The sequence below is a fragment of the Falco peregrinus genome, chromosome 3 (genome assembly GCF_023634155.1).
Source record: "Falco peregrinus isolate bFalPer1 chromosome 3, bFalPer1.pri, whole genome shotgun sequence".
Lineage (NCBI taxonomy): Eukaryota > Metazoa > Chordata > Aves > Falconiformes > Falconidae > Falco > Falco peregrinus.
The window spans coordinates 57887577-57908305 of record NC_073723.1 but is presented as its reverse complement, the minus strand read 5'-3'; the positions used below and the strand labels follow the sequence as shown (position 1 = coordinate 57908305).

Sequence of the window (20729 nt, the reverse complement as noted above, 5' to 3'; positions counted from 1 at the left end):
GCTCTCCCAGAAGGGACTGGGCCACACTAAAAATCAGATCCCCCACACAGAAGGTTGAGTCCTGTTGATGGCTTAGTGCTTTTCTGGCTGTAACCAACACTGAAATACTTTTTTACTGCAGCCTCCCACTAGCATACAGCTGCTGTATTCCTGTGGGGAAGGAACAGAAGTTACTGTAAGTAAGCAATACCCAGTTTTGCAGCCACCGTACTAGTCTTGTCTACTGAGTAAAGAGTAACAGGACAGGAGATAAGTCCCTACAGCTTAAAAAAAAAAAAAAAGGCTTTATTACATGACTGCTTCAAGACATTCATCAGTGGTGGCCCGAGAAGTGAAAACAAACACATACTAGCTACACTACCAAGACATGAACTTTTTTTAATGGAGACACATTGTTGATCACAATTTACTCTGAAGTCATGAGATGCCAGCAACAGAACAGACTGAATCAGCAGGTCAGGCTGGACAAATATTTGATCGTAGCCACAGCTGTTGGCTATGGGCAGCAGCACTGAGTTACACAACAAGGCAACAGTTTCTCTTCTACCTTCCTAACAAAACTGCCAGGTAAGGCAAAGGATGGACAGCTACTGAACTGTGGTATAAACCATGCAAGAGTAACAAATGTGAGAGTAGGTGTGTAATAAATACTTGATGACATTCAAGAGGAAGGGGGGGGAGGGGAGGAAAAGGCTCATTTAAAAAAATTATCTTCTGCAAGACATTAAAGCTATTTTAAGTGTCACCACGGCAGTGGGCAGTTCACTCCAGTAGTGACCAATTGGTATGTGGATCATTTTGAAACAGTATCCCTCTTCACATGAAAAGGTTTGAACAAATTATTTACCCATTTGCTAAAGCTCTGGGGTTAAAGAAGTGATCAGTAATCAACATTTATTTCACACCTAAGCAGAATGACTAAAACTGAAGACTACTGTTCAGCTTCGTCTTCAATTACTTCAATTCTGCGAGGCCCGTAGAGTAGAACATAAGCTATATGCCAGTCTCCACCCCCAGATAATCTCAAAATATCTTCAGGTGTAACAATGCTGACTTTGTCATCATCAAATTTAATCCATTCATCTGCAAGAAAAACAAGAGGATTATCTGTAATTTAGGTACATAAAATCTAAGCACTCTTAACAGCCCCTTTAAAATGGAAGAAGCTGTGAAGGGTGGTTAACAGTGCTATCGTTTTGGGGTTTTTTACCTTGTTTCCTTTTAACCCAAGACACATAATGCCCAGAGGAACTTGATCTGCCTTGATGTGTTAGCACTGCCTGCAGGTCGTAATAGCCACAATTATTAGAACCAATATCTGAAGGAAGAGGGGGAAAAAGAAGTTACATGAGTACTACATGAACAGTTTTAGTGTTTTTAACAGCACACAGACAAGGACACATTAGCTATTCTGCAGCAGCGTATACATAACTGTAGTTGTGTAAAACCCCATTTACAGCACAGCTGTAAATCACTGTAAACTAAAAGCAGCACCTGTCAGCCAGGACAGCCTCTCAGGAAACTGGGAATGCTGTGCATTCTCATGGCATTAATCTGTATCCTGATGTAACGCAAATACAGTGAGCTTAAAGTATTAAAATCATGATGTATGATCAAGTAAACCTTCTGGGCAGGTTTGGCCAATTACTTCCTTCAAACGCCAGCTGCTGTCTGCACTCAGGGCGAGCCATGAAACTGCAAGAACTGATGTGCTGAGCACAGGCTGCACAGCGACACTGCTGAGAATACGCAAGTACAGCAGATTGACTACTCCACAGTTAGTTCAATTACACCATTCACTTTTTCAATGGAAAAAACAGGCCAATTCCAAACGTACCAAGTAGGGCACTACAGCCCCCAACATGCCTTAACCGCATTTCTCAGCACTCCAGAATATTCAGTTTACACTGTGCTCTTGAGCTAGGCAACACTGCCTCGCGCAGCGCATCGCACACGAGCCTCCGGAAGCACCGCGCAGTAACAGTTTGGGCAAACGCGATCTCCAAAGTAATTTCTGCACAGTGCGCTCAACACAAGGGTGAATGCCTAGGGCGTTCGAGCTCCAGGCCCCCTAGATTCAGGCAACATCAGCACCAGCACAGCAGTTTCAAAAGTCCAGTTCAAGTTTTTGTTTCAATTTCAGCTTTCTACCATCCACTGACAAAGCAGCATACAAAATAACTGCGCATTACATGCACGTATCTTTTGATGAGCATGTTTTTTATGATTCATCAACTTGTCAGGTGGGTGACGATTATGTCTCTGAGCATATCAACAGCATTTTGGTTTGCCTGATCTTTCCATTCTTTAAATTTGTCAGTTTCTGAAGGTTATTTTCAAAGGCATTAAAAATAACCAGGGTTCTCAAAATATTACTACCATCAGGTCCACTTAAACATAAGTAAATGGAAAGTTACTTTAAAATAGATTTACTTCCCTGTACTCACCATCGGGAAAAGAAAATGGTTCATATTTAACTTCTTTCTGTGCGCCATCGCTTTTACTAGACTAAAGAACAGAATATGCTGAATTAATGTGGAATGGTTTTGAAAAAAGCTTTAGCACAATCATATCAAATCCCAACATTCCATTCACTTAAACTTGTTTTTAAGCCTAAACATTTTTTGTTCAACTTGAAACGTGTTCATTACCGTATTTCTAGGTGGACATCTGAAAGCCTAATCTAAAATAAGACCACATTTTAAGGCAAACATATAACCATTTTGACACTTACTGCCTAGACTGTTTAGCCACCAGATTTACAGGTTTGTTTACAAAAAACGATTCTGAAAATTGAAGACTTTATTCCCTGTTAGGGACTTGCTAGCAGCAAAAGTGGCAACAAGAAAATACTAGAGTCAGACTCCAAGGGCTAATACATTCCGTTTTAAAATAGCACTCTTTCCTTGCTCCACGCTGTTGCAAGCCTTATTCAAACATTTAAATAAAACTGCCAGCAGTTAAGCCATGAAAAGACTAGCAAACTTTAAAAAACAACATGGCTAAAATGCTAGTGTTATAGCTTGTTTACTTTTTGACTTCATTAAAGAAAGGGAAGTCAGTTTTAGAATATGTAGACCAACTTCCTAGAGTACAGACTTTTAGCTCACTAGTACATATATTCTGAATTTTATCAGTCAGACACATAGTAGTCCCTTGTACAACCCTTTTCAGTTGGTTAGCAGGAAACAGCTACCTAGACCCCACACTGCCAGCAAGCGGCAACGTTTGAAGAGAGTAATTTTGTGTAATTCACAGAAAACCTTTAGGCATACCACTGGCAAGCAGAAGCATTACATTTTAATATATTTTGAAATCAAAATGTAAGCAACATGTTTGTCTACAGCATTTAACATTTCTCATCAAGCAGTCATATTAAAGAAAATTATTGTATTTTCATGAAAATACACACAAAGATCTAAAGCTCAATATCAAGGAGTCTGAATGCTAAATAAGAAAAAAAATATTTAAAGATGTCAAGTTTTATCTAGTTGTTATTATTAGTACCCCCATTTCAGATGTATGACTTCTTTAATCAAAATGTCACACTTACATTCTTTGGCTGTTGATTTACTTTTTTGTCTTCTATGTCTTTGAATTTTGACCGGTAAGAAACCATTTTTTCCTGAAGGTCTGGTGTACACAGCTCATACACATCCAACATAAGAGGGAATTTAACATCCTAGGAAGTAAAAAGTATAAAGAGTATTAGCATAATTTGGTACTCCACATTAAAGCATTCTCCCATGGGAAGACAACACTTAAGTCCAATGAAATGCAACTCTTCTCACATTTATGACAACCTGATCTACTGAAATGTTGCCAACATTACTTACCTAATGGGCTACAATACTTTCACAGAAGAAAATCTGATTCAGTATAAACAAACCATCATAAATTACTATGTTCAATGTAAATATTTAGATTCTTTGTTAATAGCTGTCATACTTTTATACTACAGAAATACCTCTGCAGGCCTATGAAAAAAAAAATGCATGTAGAATGACTGTACACTTGCAAAAATGTCAATTTTGTTATCCAATCTTTTAAAATTGTTTACATGCACCTTCAATTTTTATTCCCTTGCTTCTCTTGTAAGGAACAGGTACCATCTATCCAGATGCTCCTTGGGCAGCCTGCGAGGTCTATCAGCCAAGGCCAACAGAAAGCAAAACTGGAACACGTGGCTGTTCACAACTGGCTCTTGCCATTTGTTAATCAGGAAGCCAGACAATTAAAGTAACTAATACAGTTATACAGAAGGTCTGTTAGCATAAACATTTCTCATCAACTTTGTAACGCTGTCCAGTGACTAAAAGCATAGTCCTCTCCTTAAACATTCTCCTCTGAACCACTGGTAAAGAGACAAAAAACCATCCTAACACTATGGGAGCAAACTCACTTCTGTCCCTTATCTTCTCCCCCAGGCTATTTTCATAATATAGTTTGCCACACATAGGGAACAAAGCTACATTGTACTTAAGCAAAGAAACTGCCCTGTTAATATTTGTAAATGCAATGTTAAGGCAATTTAGTAAATAACCCTCAAGTATTAGTGTCTACCTATTAAAAAAAAAAAAAAATCATTGAAAAGCATAAAGAGGAATTTAACCTCAATATGCAGAAAACTTACCTTAAGAACTTTGGCATTCACAGATTCTTTCTCTTTATAAAAAAATCTAACCATTTGAATAGTCAGGTATGCTGGCAGGCGACTAATTTTAGACTACAAGAAAAATTAGAAAAAACTATTACTTTAGATATTCACAGATCTTTTACACTTTAAACACTGCTCATCCTAAACTACAAGCTATTCTGGGAACATATTTGTACACAAACACATAGGAATATAACAAGACCTCCTATTCTGAAGCTCTCTATAGTAGTATAGTCAAAGTAGTAATTTTCAACTGGTCTTAAATTTCTTGTAGCAGATATTCAGATGCTTTAGAAACATAAATCACATGCTGTACAGCAATAAGTTTGTGTTTGGGACAGAAAATTAGAAGAATCATAAAAAGAGCAACAAAAGTACCACTCACAGATTTGATATAGAGTGCATTTCTCTGCAGTGTTGGAGACTGTTTGGTGATTTCCTCTTGAAGACGCTGTTAAAAAAACATTAAAGGTAATATCACATACATTCACAATAAAACACAACTTAAAGAAAAGCACCGCACAAATAAACAAACCATAAACTAAATCGCATTCTGGCAATCTCTTCTGTTGCTATCAGTCATTACAACACACAATTTTGAAATTCCTTGGCAGAAAGACCATGCCCATTCATTTGTTCAGCTCTAGGCTCATTCCTGAGCCCTGACAACACTTAAAGTTTCACTCTGCAGAAAATTTTATTCTACAGGAGTAGGATCTGCAACTGGATGGGTTATGAATCGTATCTGAAATTGATTACAAATGTGTCATGTCATGCTTAGAACATAACTAATGAAAAAGTCAAGTTCCTTGTGACAGAAATATTTGCATGTTTCTCAACTCTGTCTAAAGCAGACAGAGCTGCATGTAAGGAGACAGGTGAAGATACTCCCAGGGACCCTTCCAAATTCAGGGAAAGACTGGCCTGGTTGTTACTGTTGTGACCGTCTTGCTACAGGCAACCCAGCGTAAGAACTCTAGACCTTTTCTGGCCTGAAAGTGAGGGGTTTTTTTTCATAATCTGTTTTATTTGTGAGCATAACTATTTTATCTTACTTTTCAGTCTAAATTCTGTCAAAAAGAAAAAGCAGATAACAAAGATTATCTGAGAACCATGCAACTTGGTCCAGTCCTGTACAAACCAGATCACTTCTTCCATCCCTGCTCTTGTGCAAATACTGTGCAAAAGCAGTTACTACAAAGGTTGTGTAGTAGCTCCTCTCCTTGCTCCTTCAGATTCTCAAAAAAATCCCTGAAAACTTAGAAACATATACATAAAAAGCACAGACTATTTTAAGAATTTCTACTTAAATGAACAGTTTAAAGATGATGTTGTGTCATGGAAAACATAATCCCCTCCAAAATCTGCGAAATTAAGTTTAATTGTTCCATCATCTGATTTTTTTTTCTTAGCAACCAAAACGCCACCCTATTTTAAAATTGACTTTTGGACTTTTTGGAAACTATTTACAGCATGCTTGAATTGTGATACTGTTCAGTCTGAAGTGAAAGCCAGCTGAACAAACAAGTAGCAAGTTGGCTTGCACTTGCTTACCTGCATGGGGAAGACCATGTCAAGGGTCAAGAAAGTGCCCTGTTGAAGTCTGCTTTACATTAACAGGCAATTAATTTCCCCTGCTACCTCCCCATTCAACATCAAAACCAAAACATCTTGCAACTTTGTAAAGCTGGGCCAGCAGATGTCAATTCCAAGTCATAGATTAAAAACACAGGTCATGCAGAATTTCAATTAAATAAAAGTTATAATGGCTTACCAATTTCAGTCCTGTAAACAGGTATTTCACTTCTTGATTGATAAAGCAGCTAAGCTGAAGCAGATTCTCCTTTCCTTTAGTTACTTCCTCTTCTTCAGCTTCTGTACATTTCATGCTTCACAAAATTAAGGAAAACCATCACGCACCAAGAGCTGAACTACAGCTCTAGTGAAAACAACATGCTGAACAGCACTGTACTTCAAGATACTCTTGTGCTTGTACATCAATAATACTTTTACTCCTTGTAGTATAAAAACCAGAAGACTTGAAAAAGTCCTTCCTTCTAATCAATCTGTTCCTTTGTGTCTAATGACAAGTAGCAGCAGAGGCAGACAGCATACCAAAAAAGGTAAAGTTTTTAATCACCATTTCAGCTTGCGAGGCCTGCTTTATTCTTCCTTCTCCCCATTAACCACCCAGCCCCCAGGCCACAGATCATACCGTCTGCCAATAGCAAGTTATTAAGCCCTCCTGCAACATTATGCTCCATTGCTGTTTACAATAAAGTTTTTCTATTCCTGCTGCTGGCCAGATTTCCCATTTCTTTCAACATGCACAGCCTCCTTTCCAAGCCTTGTATGTCCTCTCCACTGAAAAGAAGTCCATTTATTCATTATTTTCTACACATTCTTCTAATCATTCTGTCCAACCTCTTCTTTTTCATACTTCTTCCCCAATCCTTTTCTCTCACCCACTTCCTTCTAGATATTTTTCCGTGCTCTGAATGCATTTATTCTACAAAAGCTGCCATAATGCATTTGAAGCCTCTGAAGGCTTGCAACACAACTGTTCTACCAAGTCTCCTCCTCCTGCCATTGGCCTATGCATCATTCCTCTTAGCTATGCATTCTGCTCCTCCCAACTATTTCAGGGACAACAAACACCATACTACGAGGAGAGAGATGCACAATTCTTACCTTAAAAAAAGCCTTTATGCTTTATTACTACCAAGCTATGAGATAAAGTACCTTATCTAAGGGAATGTTTCCTTGTTTATGACAAGCAAAACACACAGTATAATTCTTTCTGAAAGTGGTGGTTAGTTACACGATGGCCAGGATTTTGTAGTGGGGAAGTGGGAAAAGAGTAATACTTGGCATGTGTGCCCCATGTGGTCATAGGCTTTTTGTTCTTGCTATATAAAAAGCTACTAGAAAGTTGTCAGCTGCATTAGTATCTTACTCATCTAACAGCATGCATCTATTTTATTTCCTAAGAAATCAATCAAGCCATCTTTTGTGCATGTTTAGTATGCCAAGTGTATCAGCAACATTCTCTTACAAGCCAAACAAAGGCTATTTAGGACAATAATTACTTTTATTTGAATAAACCATGTCACCACCCTTGAAGTGGACAACTGGTAATCTCTGGGCAGAAAATCTGGTATTTAAATTCAGTGGGGTTTTTCTGTAAATTTCCACTACCGATTCTTCCTCCCCACATCATCCTCTCTCTCAAAGTATATCCAATCCTAACTTTGTGTGTACTCCTGCAACACATCATTCCCTCTCCTCCCCACCACACCTTTATTTTGCATACTGTTCTCAACAATGCTTTTCACCCTCCCTGCACTCAACTGCTGAAGTGTGAAATTATCATCATTCTTTATGTCTTGCCTTAGTCTTTAGGATACGCTGTTTCAAATTCAATGCTGAAGAATTGGTCAATTAAACTCTTCTTTTTAGAAGATGCTGCTGTAGCTCCAGAGTCTGTCTGTAAAACAAATTATCTTACGATGTAACTTTAAATAGCATGTACAGAGAGTCGTCTTTACAGACAAAATAACCCCATTTATTTAAATTCTTTAAAGCCTATTCCTTCACCCTTCTATAGGTGCATCTTCTCCTACTTAGTCAACTGACGTAGCATAAAAATTTCAAAACAAATGCATTTATAGTACTGTTAAAGACACTTCTATATTAACAAGCAAGATTTCAATCAAAGTCACACCTGCCTGCCCCTCAACTTAAATCTGTCTGGAGTAGTCTTATCAGATTTTTGCCACTGTCAAGACTCTCCAAAAAAACAGTTTTCAAAGAAGAAAGTTGGCCTGGTAAAGTCTTGGGAACTAACTTCAGTTTCTTACCAGGTTGACTAGGCTAGCTGTCTGTTTGAAATAGCATTTGTGTAAGTCAAGAATGCTGTAGCACACTTTTTTCAGAAAAGAAGTTCTTATGTGCTAAATTCACCGGTTATTAGGGCCAGCTACAGCATACTCACAATCACCACCACCCTGGTCCAATACATACCTTACAAAGCGCAAAGGGGAAGTATTCCTATAGTACACTCCATAGCATAGCTGACATGATATAGGTAGCATTATGCTGATCAGGCACATCAGAAAACAATTTCATTTACTGGACTATAGATACATGTCAAAACTCAGAAAGCAGATAATCCTTAGCAAAAAATAGTGAATCACAAGTACAATATTGTAAGTCCAACTCTGGTTGAAGACTACAATTACCTCCATCACTGTATCACTTTCTATGCCTTCCAGCTTCTGCTGCAGGACCCTCATCATCTGCACCCAGCACTCATTGGCATCCTAGGAAGGGAACAGAACATGAAATCTAACTGGTAGTGTTATGACTTTGTAATATAAACCCCACCCATCTTTACACTACAAAACCAAATGTAAGGATTCCTTCACTAAGAAATTCTCCTATTCCGCCATACATTTTCAGAGCTGGTATTACATTCAACTTTTCTACACGACACAAAAACAAACACTTTACTGGGATAAATTATTTTCACAGGAGAAGGGAAGTCTTAAAATATTCTTGTTCTCAATTTCCAACATACTACAGAATTTTCAAACAGTAAGCTAATAATCGGTCTTTACCTGTTGAAGATACTGGCCTTGGTCACCCTTCTCTGCAAACTGTGGGAAGGCCATATGTAAAAACTGCAGGAGAATGATAGGTGGGATACTGGAGGAAGTTTTATCCATGGAATCAAACAAGTCTCTAAGAGCTTGAAGAAAAAGTGAATGCTTTCAGAAGTGAAAAAACAATTCAAACCTGGTAGGAAGTTTAAAAAGAATACTAAAACAGCAGCAACATTTAAAGACTGATCATTTAACAGCGTCCAATTTAATCTTTCTGATTTTCCAGGTGGCATAACAGGTGCACTTAAGATCCCATTTGTGAGCATGACTTTACATGTGTAAAGATGACAGTCCTGAGAGTTTGGTACAGTGCCTTGTCTTTCCTGGCTGCTAACCAAAAAAACACAACATTTTTGAGCAGTTTAGCAACAGTGTTTTCACAGAGGACTACACCTAGCAAAACCACAATGTATTCACTATCTATTCTCTATAGCAGCTTAAGTTTCACCAAATACAGGCAAAAACACTTTCATTTTTCCCCAACTAAGATATCTAGAAAATACTCTTGCTTAATTTCAAACCCAAGAAAACAAGTATGTGTATGCATATGTGTAGACAGTTCATAACTACGTGAAATTCAAGGAATGCTACTGATTGCATGACAATACACATGGCTTTCTTTTTTGCTCCAGACACACTACTATGTATGTCTTATCTACCCAGGCTACAGCATTTTAAATCCACAAATCACTTCAGACACCTGTTAATCCTCACGACAACCCTGTGAGGTAGGCAAGAGTCTGCATGGCCACTAATTTACAAGCAGAGAGACTACTGAATGATACTCTTGAGTAAGTGAATATAGGCAAGATTACAAGGAACCAAGGTCAATTGCTTCCTCTCTTAAAGAAATATCTTCACTGACTTTGATAAGAGGGACAACTGATATGACACAGCAATTTAAAAAAAAAAAATGCCGTAAGTGTCATGCAGGAGTTCTTGACCGGCTCAGCACCAAAGAATTAACCATGAATTACTCAAACTACTAAGATTCCTAAAAAGCGGAGCTGTCACCTTACAAAGAAAATAAGGGTCACAAAGTAAGGGCAGTGGAAAGGGGAGGGGCAGGCATGGTTGTATAGAGTAACCACAGAACTTACCACCCCAAAACTCGATCAGCAGGCATACCCACAAACTGGACCTTTCCTTCCTTATATTGTTTTGTTTTTCCTTAAATGGACTGGTAGAAATCCCAGTGTCCTGGCCCAGCATCTTAGTGGGGCAATGAAATAGAGTAAAAAAAGAAAAAGTGGACAAGTAGTACCCTTGTTCAAGTGTAAGGGGTCTAACTAGAATTCTAGTTAGAACTTGGGAGATACAGGGCCATCGTGAGCTCCCACATTGTGAGCACCCAGATCACCACAACAAAGAGTAACTTTCCTTTTGAAGATACTACTTTCTATTTCAGTTATGAAATCTGGATCTTTAGGGTAAAGGCTAAGACCACTGATAAAGCATCAGCTACCACCTTAACAATAATGCTCAGCCAATAAATCATATTAAAAAATAGCAACGAAATACATATTCTAGGAGCATGGCATTAGCCTACCATTAAGTGAAACAGAACTGTACACTAAAATATTTCTATACAAACTGATCAAATCATCAGATGGATGGAGTCTGCTTTAGGAAGTTCCAATTATTTTATGCCTACCTGTTAAAACAGTTAAGAGATATGAATGATTTCTATCTAAGCCTCAGTCGCACTTGCATATATTCTTTCCTAGCCTGCAGCTACGTAGTATGTAGAGATGTATGCTTTGCAGCCACAGTCAGAATAACCTTTACAGATATTAACGACAGAGCAAATGAATCCTCCAGTGCTAGCAGATCTGAAATTCCTAAGGCATGCACGCTAAAGAAAAACACGCAGAGCTCTAACCGCAATTTTCATCTGCAGTTAGCAGGAAATCACACACTAGCCTGTGCTCTACTCTAAGCACCAACCTGCAGTAATGTATTGAGCAGAGGCCATTTCTCCTGAAGCTCTTAAGGCACCACCATACCTAAAAGAAAAATAAATTGTATGCAATTAAACACAATCAAGAAGAGCAGTCAGGTTTTTAAATCATAAAGCAGGCAGCAGCTAGATGTATTTCAATGTATCAGAAGAAATCAAATCACCAGAACAGAAGTAACTGAAGATATGATTTACTCACTCACCTGAAAGTCTCAGCTATTTCGTAAGCACTGCATGGAAGCAAAGGAAAACCGGCATCCTTGAGACAGTAAATAAATGAAGACTGAGAATTTTGGATACATCACTGCTGCTTCCCTAATCCATTTGCCTCAAAGACTCAACGTATTTTGAAAGAAACCGAGAAAAAGTCTGAATAGAAGCTACCCCATTTCCGAAACGTTTGCCACAACTTCTTCAGATAAGTGGAATAAAACACTTTCAGGGATAGACGGCAGACAAAATGCACAGAGATGGGGGGCAGGCTCGCTTCCTCCCTTCACAGCACAAGCAGAACAGTAAGAGGTGAGACATTTTTCCTGGGGAGGTATTTCCTACACTAAAAAAAGTATGGGAGTCCACCCATACTACTAAAACTTACCGCTCTTCTTTGAGTGATTTCTTAATTTACCAGCTGCATGAGGAACAGATGGCCTCCTGAAAGCAAAGAAGCCTTCAAGCAAAAGAAGGGTCTCATGCATTCTTTAATCTCAGACTGAATTTTAAAAATTCTGTCCATTGCTAGATGATGAGCAGGAAACTTTCCCCCCTGGCATCCTACAAAACATGGAGTACCCTTGCAGAGATCAATGAAGCAGCTGGTGAGAAATTAAGCTCTAATAGTAAGCTTTCCCATGTGAGTCCTTTCAGCTCTCTCCCACTGCCATATACCCTTCAATGCTGTCGTCAAGCAGGGAAGACCAAATTAAGTCTCCAGGGGAAAACAGAGTAGCTGCCTGTGAATCTGACTTCCCACAGAGAGCAAGGCCACATCTTGTAATGCAGTCCGCCGGTTTTATGGGGTACGTTTTGACATTTGCTATATTACATTTGTCAATTACTCTGATTCAGTGCAGTAACTCAAGAGTCCTTTACATGGAAATAAACAGACTCTTCCAAAATGACAACACTGAAAAACAAGAAAAAGCTTTAGAACAGAGTTTCTGTACTTTAAATAGTTCTCAGTGCTAATAATTAAGGTTCACCTACTAACAGAATGAAGAAAAATTTGTAAGTACTTAAATAACCAGCATTTACAGTAATCCAGTTGGGTACCAAGGTATCAAGAAAGCAGTATATTTTAAAGGAATTAAGGTAATCCAAAAATGGCAATGCTCTACCTAATCCTGGTTTTCTCATTCTAATTCATATGCAGGACACACTGCCATGTATTCTTTTTTCCTCCGACCTTCATAATTTTTAAGTTTCTTGTAGATTCCTCACCAAAAAAATAGGCCATTTACACATTTCCGTCCAGAACAACAAACAAAACAAACAAAAACCCCAGAAGTTATTCTACAATCAGAATGAATGAAACAAATTACATAAGGGCATGTCTTCTGTTCCCTACACACCCGCATGACAGTAACGCCAGCTTACTCCAGTTTGCCGACACAGTAACACCCATGGTCCTGTCTCAGAGCTTCCTGCTGTACCTCCAAGTACCAAATGTCAGTAATGTCTAAATTTCATAGCTGAAAACACACTGTGCAATAAAGCCATTGAAAAAATATTCCTCCAAGGAACAGGACTCCCATATGATTCTTTAATACAGAACAAGACCATACAAACTAACACCAGAAAATAGGGTTGGGAGTTCAGTAGCTTGTTCAAGCGTTTTAAAGAAATCTTGAGAGGAGCTATTTTTTTAGCTGGCAAAACACATTCTCTCCACCAAAAGCCAGTTCCAACATACATAGCTGTCTACATAGTAGATTCCAAAATACATAGTCTGAAGTTCTTTTAAAAGTACAGACTAACACAGCCACTGGATAAGCTTTAATCAATCATTATATTAACCTTGAATAGATTCAAATAATAACAAATTGTTACGATCATCCATAACAGTATTAAGATGACCACTGCACAAAACATCTACTTCATAAGCTAAAGAAAACATTTCAGTCGTGGTATTTTTATACTGAATCCTACCTTTTAAGGGCCTCTTTCACTTCTGGCACTGAGCGGATACACTGAACCGTAGCATTCATGTAGCAAGTGTTGCCAAGGTTTGTCAATCCACATGGTAACTCCATCTACCAAAAAATTTACAAGGGTGCTTGAAGGTCTGAGAGAGATGTGCAACCATTTTTGTATAAATGCTGTAATTTGACATCAACTTCTAAAAAAAGGCATGATCAGAGATGTGTATAAACTGGAATATTCCATCAAACTTTACAAAGTTTTCCAGATCCATTTTCTGATTATATTAATCATTTCACCATTCGGTGCTATTAGAGGACATTCAGGAATGCTTGTTTACTTTAATGAAAATATTCAAGCAGGCAGTCATTCAGAAAACTCAATTATAATCTCATTCAAGTTTTGACCTTAAAATTCTATTTCCATGAAATTTCCACATGAATACATTTGTACAAAACACTGATGTTTTAATTAAAATCAGTTTTTGGTAAAACCCGGAATGTTATGAAGCTCATAGTTAGAAACAAAAGCATTATTAAACTCCTTTCCAGAAGCCTGCAACAGATCATTAAGTTGATCCTTCTGGACAACTTGTGAATTTCTAAAATTTTGACAAATGCGAAGGCCAGCTAATAATTAAACTAATCAGTTTCACAAACAACTATAAATCACAATAGAATAGCGCTTTTTTTTTCCCCCCAATCCTGCATATTTAAGTAGTTGTCCAGGAAAAGCACATCGTTTAATGAAACTGAAGTAGTACTGCATACCAATACTACTTGATTATTTTAGAAAGAGATAATTAATTTATCTGTGTATTCCATTTTTAATGAATGCATGCAGTAAGGACAATTGAATTTTGATCTATAATAAAATCAGAGAAATGCAATGTGACCAACTTTTTCAAAATGTTATCTGACACCAAATCATCTCCTTGTTTGCCTCTCAGTTATCTCCAAGTCTGTGTATAGGGTTAGCCTCAAAAATACGTAAATATCCCTCACCTGCTGATGCTGTGGAAAGCATTAAATACTCAAGCACAAAACCAGTCCTAAACTACAGATCTGTTTTCACACAGACATGGATAAAACTATTCTCATTCTGCTTGTGCAGCTGACAACAGTCATGCAACTGTTTTAAGTACGACGAAGAGCTCCTAGCTCAAATGACTGATGAGAAAATTAAGTCTTTCAAATAGTAAAAAAGGAAACAAACAGAAAGTTAATGAAAGAAATAAGACTAATTATTCTCTTCCAGACTTTACTCATATAAAGGAAAACATATAATCTATTCCACTAATGTCAAACTTATTTCCGTTTTTCAGAAAGTTTACCTAATACTACCAACAAGGACAATCAAAACCCCAAATACACCCCACCCCAAACAAACCCTAGTTTCCCTTCATAGATATGAAGGAGGCAGGAAACAATTTTGCATATCTAAAATGCCCTTATTCAGGCAAAGTTCAGGACACTAATACAGCAAAGGTAATACAACTTTGTCTTTAAAAACGTCAGCAATGTTATTTTTAGAAAATTTGCTAAGCTGCCTGCTCGAAGAGAAAACAGCACTAGTTACACGGCATTGAAATTGAATTCCAAACTACTCATCACTGCTACCAGTTGGATCATCAACGTAAATTTGCGTTTCTTTGAGAAGCTATAAATGCTAAACAGACGTTAGAGTTTCAAAATGCACTTTTAAGCAACTCTAAATATTTAAAAACTTGCCATTATTTTACAAGAAACCAAAGTTAGAAATATGCTTACAGCTGAAGCCAACTGCTCCTCTGTCATGTCTTCTACAAAGACGGGCCGAGCAATTGGCTCTTCCGGAAGTGCATCTGCAGAACCCATCATTAACAAGGTCATCCCCTTGAAACACAGTGAAAATAGCAATAAATATTTAAGGGCAGTTATTTCCACTTAAAAAAAGAAAATCATAAAGCTCTTGACATATTTCAGCTATTTCCCCCAAAATAAACACAAGCTTTATCATAGTTTACAGAACTGACACTGCACTGTTGTTTCTTAAGGGTATACTTTAACTTTCTCATTATCTAGAAAGTATTTATTGAGACCAATTCCACTTTAACTTTCTCATTATCTAGAAAGTATTTATTGAGACCAACTATCCATGCTAGATGTTTCCACTGAGCCTGGTGAGCTTGCCAGCAGCTGAGAACACAAGACTCCAATCGGGACTAAATTTAACATTCATGGAATACCCCAAAGTGAAGTGTTCAGAAAAGCTCCCTTCCTGATGGATCACCAGGGATCAAACATCTTCAACATTTCAGTGCAAATATTCCTCTTTCCCTTAAGTCTTAGAAAATACCTTGGAATCAAAGATAACCAAACAGCTATATTCAAATTTGGAAAAAGCTGCAGTGTTTGAGCTTCTCAGTCAACAGAATCTCAAGTTCTCAAATTCAGAATTCTCTGAACAACAAAAACATCCCTCATCTTTAGCCTAGAATCTGGGGAAACACTTCAGACAGCTGTGGATAACGATAAGGACCACAGCTCCGAGTTCGGAATTGCTTTTTTCACTTGAAAAACAAGCAGGAAAGGCAAGTGCCATCCTTTGGTCTGGCAAGTTCTGAGGACATTAAACTAACTGAAAAGGGAGTAATAACCATAATGACCCTGTCAGTTTAGCATGAAGACTAACATTCAAGGGGAGAAAAAAAGCCATCAAGTTACCCTGCTTGCTGTACTAGCATAAGGAAAAGGAGGTTTTGAGCGCATCTACACAATAAGGTCTGTCAAAGGGGAGAAAACGGCTATCTGGGGCCTTGAAAAATACAGTGCTAAGGAAAAGGATGGACAACAGAATGGAAAGAAACTGTTTTGACACTGTAAATAAATCCCTAGAACTAGTACATAACACCATTAAAATCAATAGAGGCAGTTATTAGCATAACAGTATGCAAAAAAAGACAAGAGTATTATGCACCAGGGGTTTTGCTGAATGACTCTGCAACAATAGCTGCAGCTAGACTGCTAATAGATGCTTGCAAACTAATTACAAGGGTAAGAGTAATGCTACCTAATTCAATGTGCTCAGTGAAGAACTGGAGTAAAACCCGTATGAAACAGATATTATGAGAAACCTACAAAAACGTGAATGTCCAAAAAACCCTGAAAATTTCTGTGATTCCCTGTTACAATATTATATAGCTAAGAAACACAAGTACATTCCCTTTTTGTTTTCTTCCTGAACTAGTCAAAGGTATGAACCACCATTACTAATGGCTTTGTTTTTAAACAGCAGCTGTTTAGTACAGGAGAAAAAATTTCAGCAGGTTGATAAAAAAGGAAATAGGGAGAGCTGTAACCTCAGCATGTGAAATGCAACGATTTTCTGTGCTGGGGATGGACAAGCACACTGGACCACTGACAGTGCCCACTTGCAAGCTCTCTCTAAATAACATCGCTTATTCTCATGGTCACAGACAAAATAGGAGGACTCCTGGTATGACCCAGAACTTACTTTCTTGTAAGAAAGAAAAAAAAAAACCATGCTCCCAAGTACCTCAGGAAGATGGTGTGATTTCCCTCCTGATACCAAAAAAAAGGTTTTTTACAAATCAATAGTGATAACTTTATAAAAATGCTTAGGTATCACAACTGTAAAATTATTTTTCTTCAAGCTCTGATTTTCAAGAAAAAGCTACCCATTCAAACAGGAACAGCAAGAACTTTAAATCTTTCTTGAAATGCCAAAATAAAAATCAAACTAGTTAAAATTTGGTTATTCCTCAGAACTTACGTTCTTTATTTTTAGGTTCCCCCAGTCATCATCCTGTATTTGAAATTAAATAAAAGACAAGTTAATTATCCTGCAGCAAAAGACAAGCAAGTATTCTCATTAATATTAATCACATATTTCTAAATATACCATTGTGTTTCATGCAAGATTCCACAATATTAACTACTTGCACATCAAATCTCATCTGATTAAAATAAAAAGCAGCCAAGCTGTTTTTTTTCAGTAAAGTTCTTCAGCTGTTGTTCAACACTTCTTAGATGTAAACAGCTTTTTGCAGAAAAGTTGCCTGTATCACATTAACCTAATAATGGCAAAGAAGTGTCAGAGAAACTTTTCTTAAACAAGCTAAAAACCAAGAAGTTGCATTCAGACTCTGAACATTAAACGAAAAAAACCACCAAGCAGAGCAGCATTTGGTGTAAGCAGTATTTTAGAAGTATGAAGAAGTATTTTAAAACAGCAGTGTACCCCCCAACCATTTAGCAACAAACTTTTGCTGGTATTTTCTAGTAGTTGGCAATGAATCGTACAGAATCATTTCTGAAAAGAGTAGTCAGTTTAATACATACAGTGAAAGATCTTCTGGAGAAACACTTCTAAATATGGTCATTGCTCATTACATTATAATGTAATAAGGTTAGAAATAATATAAAAAACCCCACGGATTTCTACCTTCAGAGTTCCTCCTTTAACCATAACCTTCTGTCTAGCTGGCTGAACTCCAGTCAGTGCGAACAACTGGGCTTTGAAGACCATTGGAGGTTCATCAGTATTAAGCTCCACACCATCAAATTTCTCTTTTCCCCATTTCACATTAACTGCAAACAAAATGTTTTGAAACTAGATTATTTCCTAATACACAAGAATGTAATTACCAAGTTTAACCCAGTATTTTGAATTCCAGAATTTATATGTTGTTTTCAACTCTGAAACTTGCCAATCATCAATCTAAGGAGCACCTTTACTATATCAGAACATATCACTTCCAAAAAGTCTAAAAATGTCCTACAAAACCATTGTAAACAACGTGTATACTGAGAAACTTTGCAAGCAACAGATGTATGTAACAGCATCAGAAATCCTTTAGGCGAGTCTTCACAAAAGCAGTAAGAAAGAAACTCTCACAATCTCTTGGCACTGCTCATTGTAAACAAAACTTTCTGAAGGAAGTTCTGATAGGCAATTCCAGTTCAGTTTTCCATAGCATTTCCGTTCTCCTTCAATGGAAAACAATACCACGTCCTTCAAAAGCAAAGCTACTGTCTGACAGCCATAGATCTGGCTACCAGTGTCGTTCACGCAGAGCTCCATGAGGAGGTAAGCATGCATCAAGACACATCCCATAAAATAGCACACCTCCTGCTTCCTTTCAGTGGAAGGTTTACCTCACAGTGCCATTTGCAATGCCACCACCGCTACCCTCCTCAGTTTTGACAGTGTTCACACGCACAACGTACCTGCGTGCAAATACAGACAGCAGCCTAGCACAGGTTGCAGCTCCAGAAGCCCTGACCCCAGTAAAGGTGCAGGACTGGAAATAGAAGCGAAGAGAACACTTGGTTCACGCAAAGTGTTAACTCTTGATACTGGAAACGGGATCTTCAGCAGAAACAGTAACCAGAATGATACAAAGGGACATTAACCTCACTGTGGTAAAGCCAGTACTAACCAAGAGCAGATAAAAATGCCTGGAATAAACCAACGTATTTCTAAAGAATGGCTACACGTCTTCAGTCACTTCCAATCACTATCATAGGTACTCAAGGCTACTTTAGCAAGCTGCAGTTTTGCTGAAAATCTGCAAAACAGAGCACGTGACAACATCCCCTGTGCACAGTAAATGGCTGAAACACTATACTTTAAGAGAGCCATATCCTTCCTTCTGCCTGTGCTTTGGTTTTACATAAATATATTATGGGAACTCCAGGGTTTTTTTCAAAATAAAACTCTTCGAGGTCATGATTTAAAAAAAAATGTCCAAGAAGGTTCAGATCTCAGATGTATGCAGTGCTTGTGATGGGTAATAAGGAAGAACAACCAAAACTTAGTTTACATCAACATGCAAAGGGACTCAAATGACTGGCTTTTCAGTATTTCTAGCAGAAATTACCTTCTGATTTTTTTAAAAAAATACATTTATTATTTTGACCTACCAAGCACAGATCTTTTCCTACTTTCTGGGAAGACAACCCACTCAGTCACTGAGCAAGTCAGCCGCAGTCTTTTAAGTTTTTTATTTTTGAACCATCATGCATGCACCACTAAATATCTCGAAGAGTTAGCAATTATTAATCTGTAGCGTCACTGCTTTTGACAACTCAGCACTCAAGAGGAAAGTGAAAGCATGACTGTTTCAGAGACTGCAACCAGATTTTCACCAGAAGTTTCCAAAATAGAGGAGAAAACTGTTAATTTGAAAACAATGGAAACCAAGAAAAATGAAGGACGTTTACCCCACTGAACAGAAAACACAGCTTATGAATTGTAACAGGACAAGTCCTGTTACACTGCCACCAGGATCCCAGCTTGCCAACCACGATTAAAACAGCAGAGGAACAGGGACACAACCGTGTACCGGGGCTTTCTACAATCTGTTCCTCACATCCTAAAAAGCCGCAAGAGGCCAGACCTGTGAATCGTAAACAAGCTCTAAATGGTCTAGAAGTGTCACGGGAGGCTTTGCTCTTTAGCAGCCATCGCTAAAAACTTTCCTCCCCAGCACAGAGAGCGAGTGGGATGTGATGCAATTTATGAAAATTTTCATATCGCTGGTTTTAGCTGGGAAAAAACGGACTGGGAAGAGGGGAGGCAGATGGCCCTAAACAAATTCGGAGGCAGGGACGCAGAATTGCCGCGCACTTGGCGCGCGCTCCCGGTACAAAGCGGGACGGGCGACACCGCGGCAGGCCCGCGCGCGATCCGCCGCGCCCCCCGCCGCAGGGCCCCGCCGGAAGGGCCCCCGCCCGCCAGCAGGGCTCGCCCCCCGCCCCCGCCGCGCCCCGCGGCAGGCCGGGCCCGGCCCCCTGCCCCAGCGGCCCCCGCCGCCGTCCGCGGCCGGGCGGGCCAGGCGCGTGCCGTGCGGATCGGCGGGGCCGCCGGAGGAGCCTTCCGCCCGCCCCGCGGGAGGCACCGCCCGCCCGCCGCCGCCAGTGGCGGGAAGGGCCCGGCGGGGGGCGGCGGGGCCGCTGGGAGGGCCCGTCGCTGAGGCGACGGCAGCCGCCGCCGCGGGCGCTGGCCCCCCGCCGCGGGCCAGGCCGGCGCGGGCGCCAGGGCCGGCTCACCTGAGAAGAGCGGCATGGCGGAAGGGACGGGCGGCGCGCCGTGTCCCGGGCGGGCGCGGTGGCGGCGGGGAAGCGTATGGGCGGCGGGGAGCGGCGCTGGCGGGGAGGGAGCGGGCGGGCGATGGCGGCGGTTCCGGCGCGTCCCTCCCTCCCTCGGGGTCTCATTCAAACCGGCCCCTCAGGATGACGCTGCAAGCGGGCCCCGCTCTCCGGAAGCGGGGCGGCCTGCGCGCGCAGCGCCGGAAGGGCGGGGC

The 20729-nt window shown here is 39.5% G+C and overlaps 1 protein-coding gene across 1 annotated transcript; it reads right to left on the bottom strand.

Annotated features, from left to right (window-relative positions):
- Window positions 1-353: 353 nt before the first annotated feature.
- Window positions 354-20709, bottom strand: USP14 (ubiquitin specific peptidase 14). Its single transcript, XM_055799447.1, has 16 exons — window positions 20476-20709; window positions 17867-18012; window positions 17195-17227; window positions 15190-15294; window positions 13430-13533; window positions 11269-11327; window positions 9277-9407; window positions 8899-8979; window positions 8065-8144; window positions 6432-6546; window positions 5043-5108; window positions 4634-4726; window positions 3554-3682; window positions 2448-2508; window positions 1211-1318; window positions 354-1083 (listed from the first exon to the last, which is right to left on the bottom strand). The coding sequence occupies exons 1-16, from the start codon at window positions 20489-20491 to the stop codon at window positions 932-934; spliced, it is 1479 nt and encodes a 492-aa protein (XP_055655422.1). The 5' UTR covers window positions 20492-20709; the 3' UTR covers window positions 354-931.
- Between the last annotated feature and the right edge of the window lie 20 nt (window positions 20710-20729).

What these genes read in the sequence shown, in the direction of transcription:
- USP14 (XM_055799447.1), bottom strand. An exon ending in TAAATCAACAGCCAAAGAAT is followed by an intron (nt 2,509 to 3,553) that starts GTAAGTGTGACA and finishes TCTGTTCTTTAG; the next exon opens with TCTAGTAAAAGCGATGGCGC. An exon ending in ACCATTTTCTTTTCCCGATG is followed by an intron (nt 1,319 to 2,447) that starts GTGAGTACAGGG and finishes CTCTTCCTTCAG; the next exon opens with ATATTGGTTCTAATAATTGT.